The 18,398-nt window shown below is 39.0% G+C and overlaps 1 protein-coding gene across 16 annotated transcripts in view; it reads left to right on the top strand.

The window, feature by feature from the left end:
- The window catches only part of LOC115429445 (ELKS/Rab6-interacting/CAST family member 1-like), a 153,496-nt gene that overhangs the window by 93,253 nt on the left and 41,845 nt on the right, over positions 1 to 18,398 (top strand). For all 16 annotated transcript variants that reach the window (XR_003936786.1, XR_003936785.1, XR_003936784.1 and 13 more), the window contains one exon: positions 16,901 to 17,048. Coding sequence is in view for 13 of the 16 variants with exons in the window: in XM_030148867.1 (XP_030004727.1) it covers positions 16,901 to 17,048 (148 nt within the window). In the remaining 3 variants the exon portion in view is untranslated. The remainder of the gene's footprint in view (positions 1 to 16,900; positions 17,049 to 18,398) is intronic.

Here is an 18,398-nt window from a genome sequence, read left to right as displayed (position 1 = left end):
TATATTCAACTAGTCATCATGTCTTCGGCTCCATGAAACACATGTCAATGCTCAGTAGGACACATATATGTGGTTCTTTAATACATTTGCATGAGACTAAAATGCCTTCATTTTCAATGGGCATATATGCAGCTGAAACATTTAGACTAGTGTATCCCAAATGTTTCAACATTAACATTTGAATATAACATTATAGTTATTATGGCCTTTAGAAACATGTTTTTTTAGGGAGATGGAGTAGTGCACTATAGACCCCTGTGGAACCACCTAAGCTTTTGTCCTAATGGCATTTATTCTTCTTACATTTACTTTTATACTTTAAGCAGTTTTGAAACCTGTACTTTTACACTTTTACTGGAGTAAAAAGCTTGAGTTGATACTTCAACTTCTACAGAAGTCTGTTTAAACCCTAGTATCTATACTTCTACCTGAGGAATGAATGGGAATACTTTGGACACCTTACTTGACACTCAACACAACAGTGACTGTGGTGTTTTTTTATTTGATTTACTTATCTATTTATTTCCATTTGGTACCCATTTTTAGTCTTATTATTGTAATGTGCTTTTCAGTAGTTGCTATTACAGTTTTATTACATAAGTGGCGATACAATGAAAATAAAGGCTGTCGTATCTTATCTTACTTTAATCGTTATGATCTTAGATTACATTATTATCATTCTCTTACCCTGCCCAATTTAGAGGTCACGTGTATCAATGTTGAAAGACACAGCAAGCAAGAGCACATTCACAAACATGTAAATACTTGTATTCACTTGCAAAAATACACTAGTCAAGATAGAAAACATACAAAACTACACACATGTGCACTGCAGGACTATAACAAGCGATTTTCCCACTGATAAATCAACTACAGCGACCTTCACTTGCACAGTAGACACACACTCATAAAATACACATGCGGACATGTATTTTCTTTGTGATATACATTAAATATGTACGGCGGTTTTTTCTCAGGTTTGTGTGTGTTTGTGTGTACAGCAGGTGTGTGTGTGGCAGCCAGCTGGAGGAATGTGCTGACACTGTGTGTGTGTGTGTAACAGCGGGACGTCAGGTCTGAAATCTCAATCTGGATAAATTAAAGCCTGTTTTACTGTCTCTTTACAGTTCTGCTTTACTGAGATTCAACACACATCTCTCATTCAGTCTGCTGCTCTCATCCCTCTCTTTTCTCTTTCTGTCAGTTTCTCACACATGTCCCTCTGGTACATGGAGTGAAAGTGTGAGGACAACTCTGAGATGTAACATTCACTGCAGAACATGTCAACAAGACCAGATTAATGTTGCACACACATACAGGAGATTTAGTCTGGTTTTTGGGATATTTTGGGAGAAGATGGAGTAGCAGGACGCAATATTACGCTGTTCTATAAAAAATGACTGTATATGTTCAAATTATTAGTTTAAATCAATGATTTTAGTTCTGATTATTTCATTTATAAACATACTATTAACTGACTAGAAGAGTTTTACCCAGAAACAGAGAAGAAATCCTCTATAGTAGACTTATATTTAATATTGTCATCCGTTGTTCACTGATTTATAGAAGAACTTCATGGATAAACAGTCAGTATTTTTAGTTTTTGTATTTCATGAGCAGAGTTTTGTGTTTTCCTTGTTTTAGCCCCTATGTAAATCAATTAGTAGTGGGGTATAACAAGTATTTTTCAGTCATATTAGTGAAAATATCAATAAAAATGTGGTCACAGACAAGACTTGGGGGGGAGGGAGACAAAAAACCAGAAGAAAGAGTGCAGATAGGACATGATGAGGGGAAAAGGAGAAGGAAGAAAGGTCAGGGCAAAAATGATAAATCTGTTTTTGGAGAAGGGGAGGCGACAGTAGGAGGACCGTAAAATGAAAGAAAAGAAGCAGAAATGTTTTTGGCACAGAGAAAATGAGCGAAAGCAAAGAGTAGAAAGACAGCTGTCCAACAACAACTTACTGAAGCCAACAAAACTGCGTGATATCCCTTAGAAATTATATTACCTCCATCTCTGTCGGCTGCACTGCTTCCGTTCATCCATCAATCTTTCCGACTCCAGCGTATATTGAATGTATAACCACTTACCTCCTCCCCTTCCTTTTATATAATGTCCTCTTTTCACTTTATTCACACAATTGTAGACTAATTTATTGGCCATTATTACCAGAGGAGAATTATGAATAGAACATTTTATAAACATTATAATCCAAATTCATTTGTTGCAGCAAATGCCCATAAAGATAAAAGAGCGAGACCCTGATTTCTGTTTATTTGCGGGGTTGTTATGGAGCTCGTAACATTAATGACGCTTAAAAAGGCAGTTTATCTCAAAAGAAAACATTGAAGCATCACATTGAAGACCCTGCCATAGAAAAATGGAGGCGGCAATACACTTGACAATTTTTTTGGCAAAGCAAATGGCCAAGGCTTCCAGCAACTAGCAACAAAATGAGTCACATTACTTTTGTGTGCTTTAGCAGGGAAATAAAACTTGATGTTTTAGTTGTTTTCTCAGTGTGTGGGAGGCTGCCTTAGGCTGTACAAAAATTAGTGATAATCAGGTATTGGTTGGTGAGTCACTGAGAACTTTATTTTACTTTTTTTCAATATGATTTTACATATGTTTTAAAGAGCTATAAATATCTGAAGGGGAAGCTTTTATGGGGAGTATGTTTTGTTTTGGGGGTTTCTTCAGGAAAAAAATATCAGATTTCATTGTGGTTTCAGTTGTGTGTTTAAAGGTGGTTATGCTGTTTTCCACTTTATCTCTATTACACACTGCATGTGTTGTTTACACACAGATACACCACATGTAAGATTAGACTGTAAAGTCCACAGAAACACCAGCCGATGTTCAGCTTCCTGCAGTGAGAGCCTTGATGCCTCAAGGTGAACACTATAAATTCCATTTATTTCTCCTTTGCTCCACTGTTCTTCGTTTTATCTCCTCCCAGACTCCCTCTAACCTCAGCCTCTCCCGCTTTCAGACATCCCTCCCTTCATTCCTGCCGTACCTCTTCCACTTCATCCCTCGCCTCAACATTCCTTCCCTCTTTTTTTCTCAGTCCTGCTTTCTTTGCATCCTTTTTTCTCTTCATCCACCCATCTCTCCATTTTCATCCCTTACGTTCTGAGGCATCTGTCTGGAAACGTCATTATTGCCTGATTTCTGTCTAGTTGGTTGTATTTCTCACTGCCTGTCTGCCTCCGTCGTCACTGTTGTCACTATGTAGTGAAACTAATCAATGCTGTGTATGTTTGTACATGCTTGTTTGTGTGAGTGTGGTTAAAGTTACTGTTTTCAATGGGTTTGTCAATGGAACGATAGCTCCGCTCTTCACAGTGTGAATCCATCATTAATAGTATGGCTGCACGTGTAAACACACATACAGCAACTATCCCATCTCTAACAATGGGAATACATGCTGCCTTCAGAGTCACTTACAGAATCAGACAAGACAGCACAACTGCGTAGAAGCTTTTGATTTTGGAGCAATGTTTGGAGATGTATACCCCCACTCAACACACACACATATGCATTAAAATACATCCTCCCACACAGATTCATGTACACATGCTTATGGCGTAACACCAAATGCAGAGACAAGTGCTTTGATCCTCTCAGACAGAAATGAGATTAATCTGCACTGTGCCAAAGGAAGTCTGTGTGTGTTTGTGCATTTGTTGTGTGCTGTGTGTGTGTATGACAGGGATGTTGAAAGCTTAGTATGACAAAAAGGGGCATGCAGCTTTGACACTTAGTCGTACAAGCTCAAATCAGGGCGCCTCACTCTCTGTCTCCATCTTTTCTCTGCTTTTTCTCCCACTCTCTGTACTTGGCTTTTTTGCCCTCTACTCTCTGACTCTGGTCGCCTTTTTGATTTTTGTTTTCCTTTGTTAGAGACTAAGAGAGACACTAGAATTTACTGTAGAAGCCAGAAAAGATGTGCTTCAATTAGAAGTTGCTTTTAAATAACAGGGTTTTCTGTGAAGCCTTCAAACCAGTGATGGCCAGCTGATTATACTGTGGAGAGAGAGGAAACCTCCTCTTATTGTGCTAACTTTTTGGGTGTTCCTTCTATATTTGTTTTGCAGATTTTCTGCACCAATTATTAAAAAAATATGCAAAATTAGAGGAGAAAAGGAGCAATATAGGTCATTTGAAAACCAGCACAAGGCCCTGAGCCAAACACAAAGAACAAAAAGAAACAAGTGGAGAGAAAGAACAGATAAAGGAAAAAAGGATGCGGCAAAAACCTAAACTTGCCTGTTTTCCTCTTCTGATTACAGGTTGTGCACGCCAGACCATCACACAGGTCATTAAACAGCAATTAAAGAGGGAGAGGGAGCGATGAGGAGGGAAAACATATCAAAAAGCTGAAAACAAAACATGCATTTTTTTTTCAAAGCCTCTGATTGTATGTTGTGAGTGCCAGACAATTACATTTCTATTTTGGAAATAATAAAACTAAAGTCGACTGACAGGCAGAGGAGAACAGAGCAGATGAGTGACAGTGAAAAATAATACACTCTATACGTAGACATGTAAAATTCTTCTGATTGGCATTAATAAGCAACAAATACATCAGATGGAAAATGAAAGTGACAGATTTATAATGATGGCTCTGACGTCATCGGTATAATCACTGTTGTAAAATAATGCCCTACATTTTTACATTTCCAAGACCTTATTTAGGAAAACAGGCCTGAGACGTTTCAGTCAATGGAAACACATGCAGCAACCGACAGATATCACACAATACAAAAAAAATACATCGTGACGTGAACTGGGTTTTCAGTTTGTTTTTAAAAAGAACATTAAGTTTTGAGGATAGTTCAATATTTGTCAGAGCGGTTGCTGTTGCTGTTTGCTGTCAGTGTTGTGATTTTCTAAAAGACAAGGTTCTCCAGATGTTGGTCTGTAAACAATGAGTCATGATGGTCACTAATTTGGGATATATATTTGTTTAATATGAGTCATTTACAACAGAAGTTCAGTAATGAGAGTATGGTACACAGATGCCCCATCCACACTAAGGTTGATAGTCTTCTAAACAGGATCTATTTTTCCTTGTTTTTGTTTGGGGTTTTTTTTTTTTACATTTTGTTCACATAAGTTTCTTTAGACACCTCTAACCACCACAATGCAAAAATGATGGGTGGTACAAATGTTCCCACAAACTATAGTTTCTGGTAGACTTGTAGCTACAGACACTGTGGATAAAACTAGTAGAAGCAAACACAGATGCTTTAATCTGTCATGAAAGTGAATAACATCATGTTAACTTATATAGTTAAGTTTCAGGTTGTCAGAGTGTATTATTTATATTATATGGATCTACTGCAGCTCATACACTGATTTATACACCAGGATTTGATGTTTTAGATGCAACTTCATTACACAAAGCCGTAATAAACGTGTAATGCCATTGTTTTTCAATCTCTCCATTTTCCCTTTCCACAGGAATACACATTAAAAAAGCGGTTTCAAAATCTTACCATGGGAAAAGAGTAATTTTTCTGACCTAGAACACCATTAACATGTGGATGAGAGCCTCAAACATAGAGAAAATTATCAGTTTGCCAAATACCTGCATTAGTGTAGATGGAGCAAGAGACACTTTTACGGGGAATATTTACCAAAGCTGCTTTGAGCTTTGTTTGTTAACATGATTCAAGACAGAACCATGAGGAAAAAAGGATAAGAACTGGAGCGCACTGATAATTTCGTTGCCTTTTAATAGTGCAAACAGACTAACATTTCAACACTGCTGTGTCTTCAGAGAAACGAACAGAAGCAACAGGCAATTAATAGTCAACCTACATTTGTTTGAGGTTCTCACTGGATGACATGGGTGATTTAATGGGGTGTGCGTCTTCTTTCATCTGGTTGATTGGCTCCTCTTCTCTATTCTAAACTGTGGTTCCTGTGGTCCTCGATTCCTCACCCCTCCCACTAGAGATACAAGCAGAGGAGATGATGTGAGGAGGCGACGCATCATGCATTTAACAACCAACAAGAGACGTCCTCACCTCAGAGCTGTCATTTTAAATAGACCTCTGTTATTGAATGAAACATTAGGAAACATTATGTCACATTGTGAATTTAATTAAAAGTTAATCACAAGTTCAAGTTCACTCTAACACAACATGAGATATTCAAGTAGACTCAGTAGTGTCAAAACATTAGTCTGTTTGCACCATTAAAAGACATTTGGTGTAGTTTTCTGTAAGTTTCTTGCCTCACAGAAAATTACTTTTTTGCAGTTTCTTTAATGTATGTTGAAGATTTATCATCATATGACATTTCTTCCCTTTACCCTCCTTCCAGATTCAACATGTTCTCAACTAAGTAAATAATACAAACAATTGATAACAGGTTGTGTTGGACATTTGTTAAATTCAGTGTTCGTATGATGATAATGGCGCTGCCGCTTTTGCTTATCTTGTAAAGATTCCGCGTTACCTTGTCATAATTAATCAGTATCATACAAATTTGCACCTTTGTTTGGATTTCATACTGACAAGAAATAGCGCTTCACTGAATGAAGCATCTACAGAGATACTGTACATGCTGTATTCTTCCACAGCATGTCAGTCTTAATGTTCTCAAAGCAAATGAGGGAGCATTTAGGAGTCGCAGGTGTCCACTACTGTGACCGGTTTGTGTTTCAGGGATGAGTTTGCGCTCCCAGATTGGAAGCAGATGTACTGGTCTCTGTAGCACAGCGTAGAAATGGATTTACTGTAAAGAACCACAGTGAAAACAAAACTGCATTTTTAGTCACATGTCTCATTGTGTGTGTGGTCCCATGAAGAAAAAAACCCTGAAGTCCCGCAGACCATGGATAATGCATTTTTACACCTTTCTTATTAGTCACAGTGTGTGTTTTTAAATGTGTGTGTGTGTGTGTGAGAGAGAGACCGAGTAAGAGAGAGCGTTGGGGGAGTGAGAGAAGAGAGTGTTTTTTAGGAGAAAAAAGGGAACGAGAAGGGGAAATGTGTCAAGAACAGATCCTCATTCTGTCATGCAGCAGTCCCACCTGCCCTCCTCTCTCTCTTTCTGTCTTAGTCTTTGTCTCTCCACCTCCCCTTCACGCTCTCCGTTTCCTCTCCCTCTCTCCCCCTTCACGTCTCTTTGATTTGTTTTCCCTCCAAATCCTCGTGTTATTTTATTCCCTTCCCTGTCAGTGCTGTTTCTTTCTGTCGATGCGTATGTGTGTGAGTGTGCGTAAGCCTTCTCGCTCTCTTTCTTTAAGCCTCTCTGATGTACAACAGCTCCTTGAGGGGAGCTTTTCTGTCTCCCTCAAACACACAACACACACACTTATGCACCAGTTTTAACCTATTTCCATAACGCTCTCTTTCTCTCTCTTCTTCACTTTTTCCAATTCTCTCTGATGGTCTCTCGTCCCGTCTTTTCTCTCTGTACTAAATCATTCATGTCCAGTGTCTCTGACCCACTTTCACTTATTTTTTTTTTTAAAGTTTAGGACACGCACACATTTTTCATTAAAGCTCACGCCAACAACCTTGCTATTCTGTGTGTATTATTATACATTATACAATGGGCGACTTTAATCTAAGCAGTGTCTGTCAAAGATAAAACAAAGCACGAAAGGCTGAGTCTAAACCTGCTCAGGACCTGGCGCTTCCACTGACAGCATGCAAATCAGTTATTCAGCCATTTTCTAGTGTTGTCTCCGCATATTTGGTGGGTTTTTTTTGTTTTTTTTATAGTCTTAATAAACAAGTAAACTTTCCAGAACAGTAAACACATATAAGCCTAGAGGGCATTCTTAACCATAATTCCCAATGATCATTTTATCATTATACTGTACTTTGAGCGTACCATTATCACTTTGATGTGGCCCTCGAGAACAGTTTCAGTTCTGAACACACATTACGACTGCGGTAGGTGTCGATCATTTTCTCTAATAACTGCTGCTATAATCTAGTGAAGTGAAACTTTGTGTTGGCGCTTTTGCAGGAGAGAGAGCAGCAGTAAATGGTTTTCTATAAACCTTTATTGGCTGTCTTTGCTTTGATGCTGCACACATGGCAGGCCAGCACTAACAAATGTTTCATAAAACCTGCTCTGATGTGTGTAGTCGCCGCCCTGTGTTTTCTCTTGTTGGATTGTAAACCAATGTGTGTGTGTATGTGTGTGTGTGTGTGTGTGTGTGTGTGTGTGTGTGTGTTTGCTAGAGGGAGTAGACTGTAAAAACAGACCAAAACAAAGAAAACCCTTAGTTGACTTCATGTCAGGTTCTGCTGCATGTTATATATATTTAATGAAGGATGGTGTGTTTGTGTTGTAAAGTGTGTAAAACTCTATGACAAGCCTCAGCCTTCTTCATTCATATTTTTTCATATCTATCTTTCAATCTTTTTTTTTCTTCTGATTATTCTGAACTGTATCACCAGTTCATCCCTGTATTATGTACAGCTCTGTGTAAAATTCTCAGGCCCACATTAGGTTTGTTGGTTTAGTAAAGCTCCACATATATGCATTTCTCAGTCTCTGTATCAAGATCCAATCTGGATCTGTGTGAAGTATGTACAGCAGGAAAAACTAAAATTTCAGGGGAAAAAACAGCTTCTATAAACCAAGTAATAGTATTTAGTGTGACCTTCCTTTGCACTTAACATGTCTTTAACCATTTTGTTCAAACGATGTGAGATTTTTTGCATTAATTTTCTGATGTTTTATTCCAGGTTTCATTCAACACACGTCAGATGTTTCTAACTGTTTGTGCTTCTTCTCATCATGGGGTGAGGGATCACACTATATAGTGGCGTTAACCTTTATAACCCATTTAATTCCGTTTTTCATGTCTCTTTTAAGGCACCTTTCCTGTATTGCCTTGTATCTGAAGAAAAGCGAATGAAAAATAAATATGTATGCTCATTTCAATCTTGCAAAAACAACAAAGCTAAAGGTAGAATCAGACTTTTGCACAGTTACTGTAAATGTAAGAGAGTCGGAAGGGCAGGGGGGGGCATGGAGACATATAGAAGGAGAGAGCTGAGGTAGATGAAAATAGGAGGCCCAGCTCGTTGGTTATCTGCCCCAGGACTAAAGCTGTCAGCTGGGAGAGATACCGTACTCTGCAGGGCTCCACTCTGGAGATCCAGAGACTATGCGTAGCACTTGTGTGTATGTGTATGTGTTGTGTGTGTGTGTGTGTGGGTGTGTGTGTGTGTGTGTGTGTGTGTTGTGTGTGTGTGTGTGTGTGTGTGTGTGTGTTGTGTGTGTGAGTGCAAGTGAGAGAGCTGAAAAAGAGCGAGACTAGCTGGTGAAAGATGAATTAGAGGAATTAGAAATGGATTAAATTTTTTATCCATGTGCACAAGTAAATTATGCAGTGTCATGAAAACCTGAACCAGTCATAGAAAGCTGTGTTTCTTTGTGAGTCTGTGTGTGTTTCTGTGTGAATTTGTGTGCCTTTAGGCAGCATTAGGTGCCACTGAGCACCAGCTGTGCGCTCCTGTATCTCATTCTTCTCATCTTTACATTCGTCTTTCTGTAAAACTGCATTTCTTCGTGTGTTACATTTCAAAGAAAATAACCCAGGCGATTTTACTTCATACAGAATAAAATACAGGTGAGCAGTAAATTTCAACAGTAGTTTGCAAAACAGCAGAATTACTATGTTTTTCTTGAATACAAAACAACATTTTTGAGTAAATGTAAAACTTGTGTTCTGCTTTCATCAGCTGCTCTTACATTAAGTTCAGATACTTTCCTAAAACTGCACATGTTTTTCATCTTCATCAGACCTTTTGGATTCCAAACCTCAAATATGGGGCTTTTTCACTAGCACTTACTGGCCTCTACCTGACTCAACCCTACTTGGTTTTTAAGGTTTTCCATTAGGTGAAAGTACCTGGTAGCAGGTACTTTTTAGTACCTACTTGGCTGGAGGTCTAAGAGAGCTGAGTTGAGCCCAAAGTGTGATATCAACTGACTGCAGGTCACTGATTGACCAGAGACTGATATCAGTGGAAGAGTCATGAGAGAGACTCCTTGTCCCCCATTGTTGTGTTGTGTTTGTGTCACATGCAAGTGACATCACAGGAAGTTCCGGCTGCTTTGCTATGACGACCCTACCGACATTGAGATGCTACTCTATTGTACTGGAAAACAACCAAAACTGAGTCTAGTAGAGTCAAGTTGAGTTGAGGCAAGACCTGCTAAAACTGTGTAATGGAAAAGTGGCATTGCTTTGGCTTCAATATGAGGATGATCAGACCTGAAATTGCATCCAAGTTTTTAAAATCACATCACTCTGTTCTTTTTTCCATGTCATACAGTTGCAGGTTGTCTCTTACCATCGTGTCCCAGTGGACTAGAGATAGAGCTTCAGATAGAACTTCAGGCGCACTAAAGCACAGTTCTGTCACAGGTCACATTTATCTTGACAGGCCTAGAGTCAAACGACCACACTCACCCAAGGATCACATGTACAGATAGGATTAAAAAGACCGTGACAAGTCTTAAGTATGACTCTAGCATGTAGATGGAAACATCTCTCTACAGAAATGAGGTTGAGCTTGACACGCACCACGTCATATAGGGGTTAAAGACTAAACTCTGGCGTCCTACAACCGACCTGGTGTGTAACCAGAGCAGACAGTGTCACAGAAAACAATGGAGCGCTGCTTTGTTCGGTCGGAAACAGAGAGCAGAGAGAGGGGATTATTTCTAAAATAGCTCTGTGTTTGTCTTAGACAGAGACTGGCCAGTGTCACACAAGACTAGATCTGCTTTACACACACGCGCACACACACACACGCACACACACGCACTCCAGCACTTCATTCTTACACACACACAAATGCACAGAAGAAACACTTGTAATACACACTGCGAACATGGACCCACACTGGAACACACAGATGAACATCTTTATAAGCACAGACTTGTACATATTGTCACAGCAGTTGTCACTTAACAAATACACTCACACACTCTTTTACACACATACTGTAGATGGCTGTAAAGTGTGACAGCATGAAAGAGATAACACAGGACACACCGGAGTGTATGCATGTGTGTGTGTGTAGAAATATGTGTGTGATCTAAGACCAGGCATTAGTGTTTCTGATAAAGTGAGGGGCCTTAAGTGGTTTTAGGAAGGAGAGCCCCCGTGTGTGTGTGTGTGTGTGTGTGTGTGTGTGTGTGTGTGTGTGTGTGTGTGTGTGTGTGTGTGTGTGTGTGTGTGTGCGTGTGTGTGTGTTGGGGTTGGGGTCAGGTGCCTGGTGCGTTTGCGTGTATCTGCTTACTGTCTGCCGTGTCGCCACGGCAATGACATCATGGCACACGACCGCCAAACGACGGAAAGAATTCCTCCTCTCCTCTTTGGAGACAAAAGGAGAGAAGAGGCAGAGAGATAGAAATGAGTGGTGAAGGATGGAGAGTGTATGGAGAGAAAAAGATGGAATGAAATGCAGTCTGGGCACGAGATACTGATGGAGGATAGGTGAGAGAGAGACAAAAAAAGAGCTGGAGGTGGGAAGTGAACATAAACGTAAATGGCAACTTGTAAAATGTGAAAAACTTGTGAAATGTTCATATAAAAACCTGACGATTTCAATGCTCTATACCACACTGTTTGATTTAAAAAGCCTCAAGACTTGTTTTTGTAGAATAACCTTTGTTCATATAAAGTTATTTTATATTATTTCGGTTTAAGACAAAAACTCAGCATTACATTAATCTTAGTATTCTACACTGGTTACAGAAAGAGGTTAAACAGAATAAAGATAATGCAGTTTAGGTGCTACAGCCATTTATTTTCATTCACCAGAACACTTCATAGACTTCTTATTACATTATGACAGTGGCTGCTGAGTTAGGTGCTTTTAACAGGAGCATCAAACAGCACATCAGTGAAAAACTAACAGTCATATATTTCATGCCACTGAATAAACAGGTTGAAAAAAATCATTTAAGGCTACAAATGTTGCAAAAATAAGAAAATATACAGATCTGACACATATCTTCTTAAAGAACTTTTTACTGCATGCTTACTGCTAATAGACCTTTTTTGTCCTTCAGTGCACTCTGTATTGTTACAGAAAGGCTCGACTTGAAAGGAGAGTTTCAGATCTAAGACTGCATATCCACTGGGAGCCTCACTGCACAGCACTGGCTTGGTCGTCTTTGTTATTTCCAACGATAAGGACACTTTGCCAGCAGAGCTAAGAGCATACTGTGTTTTTAAGTGCTCCCTGACAGTAGAATTATGTAAAGATTTAGCAAAAGAGTGCTACACTTGAAACAGATTTTAATGATCACATGGCAACAGCAGTAGCCACAGCCAGCATTTGTCATAATCATTTGTTTAGCTCTGCAAGTTGAGAGGGCCAAGCTGAGTGTTTAAACTGTATGTTAGAAAGAGATGAGGGGAGAACCGCACAAATGCCCAGAGTGAGACGAGTGCATCTGGAATAAATATCATTTTATCACCAGGGTTTATAAGCGCCATGTGCTGGCAGGTAACTCTCAGATATGGTATAAAACTGGACGCGCTGTTAGCTTTAACAAGACTAATGTTCCATTAGTCTGTCTGTGTATATGCATGTGAGTGTGTGGGTGTGTGCGCTAGTGTTTGTGTTAAAAAAAAAAAAGAATACAAAGGGAAAGGGAAAGAATGCGACAGTGTACCAGTATCTCACAATCTGGTGGAAAAGCAATGCAGTTTTTGACGGCACAAAATTGTGCCCAGGAAAAAAATATGTAAATACTCAACTTTCTGTTAAAGAGAGAAGGGGTTTTGTTTTTGGTTTGGTTTACAAAAATGATGAGGTAAACAAAATTTCAGCTCCAAGACGTCAAAACCACCCCTCTTTAAGACTGTTTGAGTAGTTTGACTTCTTTTGGTAATAATAGTGGTTTTGTAAAAAAAAAAACAAAGTGTTTATTCATCTGTGTGTAACATATAATTTTAGCTCCGGGGTTCATTCCAGGAAGGGAGTTAAGCGCAAAGTCTGCGATTGATAACTTTAAGAAAAGGGAAACTTTGAGAGACAAGTAACTTTAACTCGAGTTAGTCAACGTGGTAACCTGATCCATGAAGCCATCCTGCTGGCTGCAGTGTTTCATATCAACAGCGATCTCTGAGTATTCACACATTACACAAACTCAGTTTAGAAAAAAATCTGTACATTATCATTCTTGGATTTTGTCAGTAACACTACAGCTGTCAGTTGGTCAGGACACTACTTTTACAAACTCTTGCTACTAAACTGATGAATAATTTTCTCCATCATGATGTGCACTCATTTGAATTTTCTCTTAGCACTACTGTAGGAAAACTTGGTTGTCGTGTGAATATATCACAGAAAACAAGGAGTAAACAAGTGCTGCAGCTGAAAAGAACATGTGTAAATGTTCTCTGCATGCTGCTGATTTATAGTCCTCTATAACATCCACTTTATGTTCGATTAGAAAAAGATGCAGTTTTAAGTGCAGTAACTGTAATCATGTCACCTACTGTATGGGGGTTTGTAGGTCTATTAAATTTAGAGCCAGGGCTAAACAACGTTAACATATTGATTTTTTTCACTGACTCAGGCTTTTTCTCCACAGCTGATAAATGTTTTTCAAGACAAATGCACATGTAGTCCATACATGTATGTATTTTTGTGTGGCTTTTTTTTTTTTTTCTCCTCCACTGAATCAACAGGGCAGCATTGCCTTTTGGTGACCTGTTGCCTTGGTGAATCAGCGTCTCTTCCCTCCATTGATAATTTTTTTTGTTTGTTTTTTTTGCATTCATCAGGCACATGCTGGACTCAGAGTTGGCTAAACTTACTCTGATCATCTTTTCTTAGGCTGAAAACTCTGACTTTTCCATCTTGGTTCATCTGTGTTAAAGGGGTCACATTTTGCTAAACCCACTTTTATTAGTCTTTGGTTCATTTATTTGTGTATTTGGACCCTAATAGTTCAAAAAGTTTGAATTTGAACCCTCCAGGTGCTGCAAAGCTATCTTTATATTCCTTTTGGCAAAATTTGAGTCGATTTCTACAACTCATTTTAATTCCTGCTTAATTTGTCTATAACTAGTTACATCACAACATTTGCACATATAAGGTCAAGACTTCTGACAAACATCTCTCTGAGTACAACATAGTTGTTTGTCAGCAGCAGTGGTTGTAGTCCATACTGAAAATATGTCCAAACTTGGTTGTGTTAATGAACTCGAGAGGCTAAACAGGACAGAGCAGCGCAGCCAATAACCTGGAGGGGGTGGGGCGTGAAGTGGCTCATTTGCATTTAAAGGGCCAGCGCTCAAAACGACCTTTTTCACGTCATTACTCAGAAATAAGGTTGAAGATGGACCTGTGGAGTTGAATTAACCTCCTAAGACCCAGCTATGGGTTTTCTGTCCACATTTGTGGACAAGAGTTTCACAACTTTATACAAAAAAAAGAAAAGAAAACTGTCCACCACAAAGGACATCCCAGAAAAATTTTAAAACTGCATCTGAAAAAACTGTTGCATCATGATGTTTCCAATATAGGCACTTATTTAATAAAAAACAAAAGAAGTTTGTACTTTGCTGACATTTCCTGAGTCTCAGGAGGTTAATGAAGAATTTGGACCCAAGTATAGCATTTATAGTTTATGTAGACCACAGGGAAATGTTTTAAACTGCATAATTCCATTTAAAAACAGTAAAATATCACTCCTTTAACATCAGAAGTTGATAAACCTGTTTTCAGGAACAGACCCTAGTTTTAAACTTCAGGATTAACATTTAAAATGAATCAAAGCCTCAGTTATAAGCATAGGTTAGCGGTCTTTAGTATGTATTTATTTTCATTCAACGTCTCCCAGTTAAGCCTAAATGCAGCCTGAATGTTCCTGTTTTTATGGGTCAGACGGTAAACTTTTCTTTTTTTTTATTTTTTTTTACATATTTTTCTCTGACAAGCATGTTGGGGTCTGTCTGAATAAACAGCCTAGTACATTGATCAGTTATCTCTTTTTTGGAACCCCCTCTACTCCTGACAGGGCTGCGGCAGTACAGATGCATGATGGGACACTCGCGCACTGACAGTGTGGTCAGTGAGGTTGACCAAACTATGTGTGGGTCTTCACACAGTCCAAACATATAATCTGTCTTCATTGAGACGCTCTCATCACTGCATTCCTCACTTCACCACTGTATCCAAGTGTGTGAAGACATAGATACAAAAAATGTAAATGAAAGATGCCTGAGTCTCTGCATCAGTGTGGATTTTGTGGTGTATCTGGATAATTGTATGTCTTTGTGTGTGTATAGTATATTTTCAAGCAATCTTATCTGTAGGTACAATATGTTGGTCAGATCCAGAAATGGAGAAAAGAAGAATATTGGGATGCAAAAAGAGGAGAAAGATTAGGTTTATTGCTCTTTTCTATTTCTTTTCCAATCATTTATTAGTAAATGTTCATCTTTTAGGCATTATATCTTTATGTATTTATTTGTTTTTGGAGGTCACTTTGAAAATTAGCTAAATGTAAATAAGTCAGTGTATAATAAGGCTTTGAATCAGAGCAATTCACATTATGACGTTATGCTGCAGCATTTCTGCGATACGTGATAGTTTGCAAATTACTAAACATCACTTTGTCTGTGTGACTGAGGAAGAAAAAACACCTCTTAAATTCCAAAAAGCCTGAATTATATTTATTATTTATTCACTGCAGTGCGGCGTCACTTTCACAGAATTTGCAACTGATGTGAAATGATGGATGAAAAGTTTGTCAAATCCAAGTGTCAATGCCAGTTTAGTACATCAACACTGACTGCAACTTCCCTGTGATTTCCCAGAAGTAGTCAACTTTGCAAATAAATCATGCATACTTTAATGAAAATACCATTATTTGGCTATTGACATACACAGTGTATACTATATTTTAAAAGAGAGTTTTGGAGAATCAAAGAGATGGTCTATTTGTTTGTTCATATGCAAGACTTTGTATCTTCGTGTGACTGTGTGTGCCCAGTTTTTAAAGCTTGTGGTATTGTGGAAAAAGTGGCTTGATGCAGGTTTCCAGTGGACACGGACAGATTTCTGAGAATTCAGAGCCTTGGGTGTCCTCGTAGACATCTGAGCCAAATCTGAAGCTGATGGGATGGATGGGATGTGGCTTGTTGCTTCCTGACCACATGGAATGCTATCTATCTGTCAGTCTGACCATCCAGGCAGAGGAAAGACATGGAGAGGACAGGACGGCCAGACGGAGAATAGAGAGTAGGATGGAAACAAAAACTGAGACGAAAGAAGTGTTGAGTCACGTCATGAAATATAGCTTAGTTCAGCGGTAAGGATGAGGAAAGTAAAAGCTGACATGCAGCTGTTTAATGAATTTTGTATTATTTATACTTTCATTTCATGGTAGGCAGCCTAGAGAGATATGTGTGTATGTTGGATATATAGGAGGGAAGAGAAATGGTGGAGATGTGCAATAAAAATCCCAGCCCTGATTGAACCGGGAACATCTTGATTACATGCTTTGCATCATAAACCACTTGATCACCAAGAAGCTCTGTTTTTGAGCAAAAATACAACAATTTTATCCTCCTAAATCACATGGTGGTGCCTTAATTAAGAGGAGTTCCTTCTGCTTATTCACATGCCATAAAATTAAAGGTTTGGCTCACCCAATTTGGTGTCTAGCCATGAAGATAGTTGTCGTTTTTTGTCCAGATTTTAAGATATCCATCAAAAACCACTGAAGACACTGTCAACAACTATATTTACCAGTTTCTTTTAGGCTGCAACATCTTTATCATGCAAACGTCCCAGATTTATAAGTAAATCACGAAGTAGCCTATATTATCGATCATAGTAAAGGCTATTGTTTTAATGTGTGCCGTTGTTTTCTCTGTAGGCAAGAGGCACTACTGGCAGCCATAAGTGAGAAGGACGCCAACATTGCACTGTTAGAGCTCTCCTCATCCAAGAAGAAGAAAACCCAGGAAGAGGTGGCAGCTCTGAAAAGAGAGAAGGATAGTCTGGTCCAACAGCTCAAACAGCAGGTAAGCAAAGCCAGTACCTCAAACTGTACAAGCGAACCGCTTTTAAATGTGATAGAGAATGACAGGAAAGGGGGAAAAAAGGACATGGAAGGGGTAAATTTAGAAATATGTACACAGAGTAACGACAGAGGTAAAGAGAGGAATGTATGTACAAAATGTGGAGGAAAGTGTTAAAAAAGCAGAGGGAACACAGGTGAGGTGGAAGTGATGAGGGGAGTAAAGAAAACAAGAAAGGCAGCGAGAAACTGAGTCCAGATGTGACCACAGCACTCCGACCACCAAGGGTAAATTTAGGATTAACCTGCCCCTCCTACGCTTACCACACACACACATCCTCGACATATCTCTGGTGACAAGACTTTCCAATGAATTTGTTTTTATTTGAAATTTGTGGCGAGGGATACACACACACAACGTTACGTGTCACTTTGCCGGTACGTGTAGGTATTTACAGAGGCCGAACGCACAAATATGTACACATACACACACACCTATAAGTACACACTGAACCCTGCCAAAAACAAGGATATAAACATGACCAAACACCTCAGTGGTTCCACATAGAGGCCTGTTCAGACACACAACACAGTCGGAGGCATACACTCACACACACTAAAGGCTCTCGTGGGCCCAGTGAACTAACCAGCCCCTTAGTGGATGAGCCTAGTGGGAGTGTGGTGGAGTATTTCACCACTGTCCTCTCTCTCTTTCTCTTCTCCTTTGTACACTGCTTCCCTGTTAGGTATTGTTTTATTTTCTCAATTCAGACCAAAGATTCACAATAAAGTGAAACCATTTTAGGATAGTGAAAGGAAAGGTTGTCTCAAACCTGGCTGATGGCGTTGTCCGAGTCTCAGCTTGTCAAGTCACCAGTGTCTGGTTATAGAAGGTAATGTCATCCATCTATACAGGGTATGTTTAAATACTTTTAGGCAATAGCTGTGCAGTTGCAATAAAGTGTATGTCAATAACGATACACTTTGGACATTTTTCCTTCAGATGGATATATCTCACTGAAATAATAAATGCTGGTAACTCCTGTTTGTCCAGTAAATGTCTGAAAGCCACTCAATACATAGGAAAGTAAATGCAGTTATGTAACAAGTGCTGCCAGGCACAACAAACCCCGCCCCTCACACATATTTCAGCCACTATAAGTAAATGGGAAGATTTTAAGAATTCATAAAAAATTTGAACTTTGACCTACTGTTTCCAAAATGCAATGAGATCCATTCTCGGTCACTGGCAATATATAAAGTCAGTTTGGTATGAATTCAACTGATAGTTTTGCTGCTACAGACATGTGATATTTCACCCATTATAAGAAAATGGGGGAAATAAAAAAGATTT

This window comes from Sphaeramia orbicularis, chromosome 12, assembly GCF_902148855.1.
Source record: "Sphaeramia orbicularis chromosome 12, fSphaOr1.1, whole genome shotgun sequence".
In the NCBI taxonomy this organism is placed as follows: domain Eukaryota; kingdom Metazoa; phylum Chordata; class Actinopteri; order Kurtiformes; family Apogonidae; genus Sphaeramia; species Sphaeramia orbicularis.
This window is presented reverse-complemented; position numbering and strand designations above follow the sequence as displayed.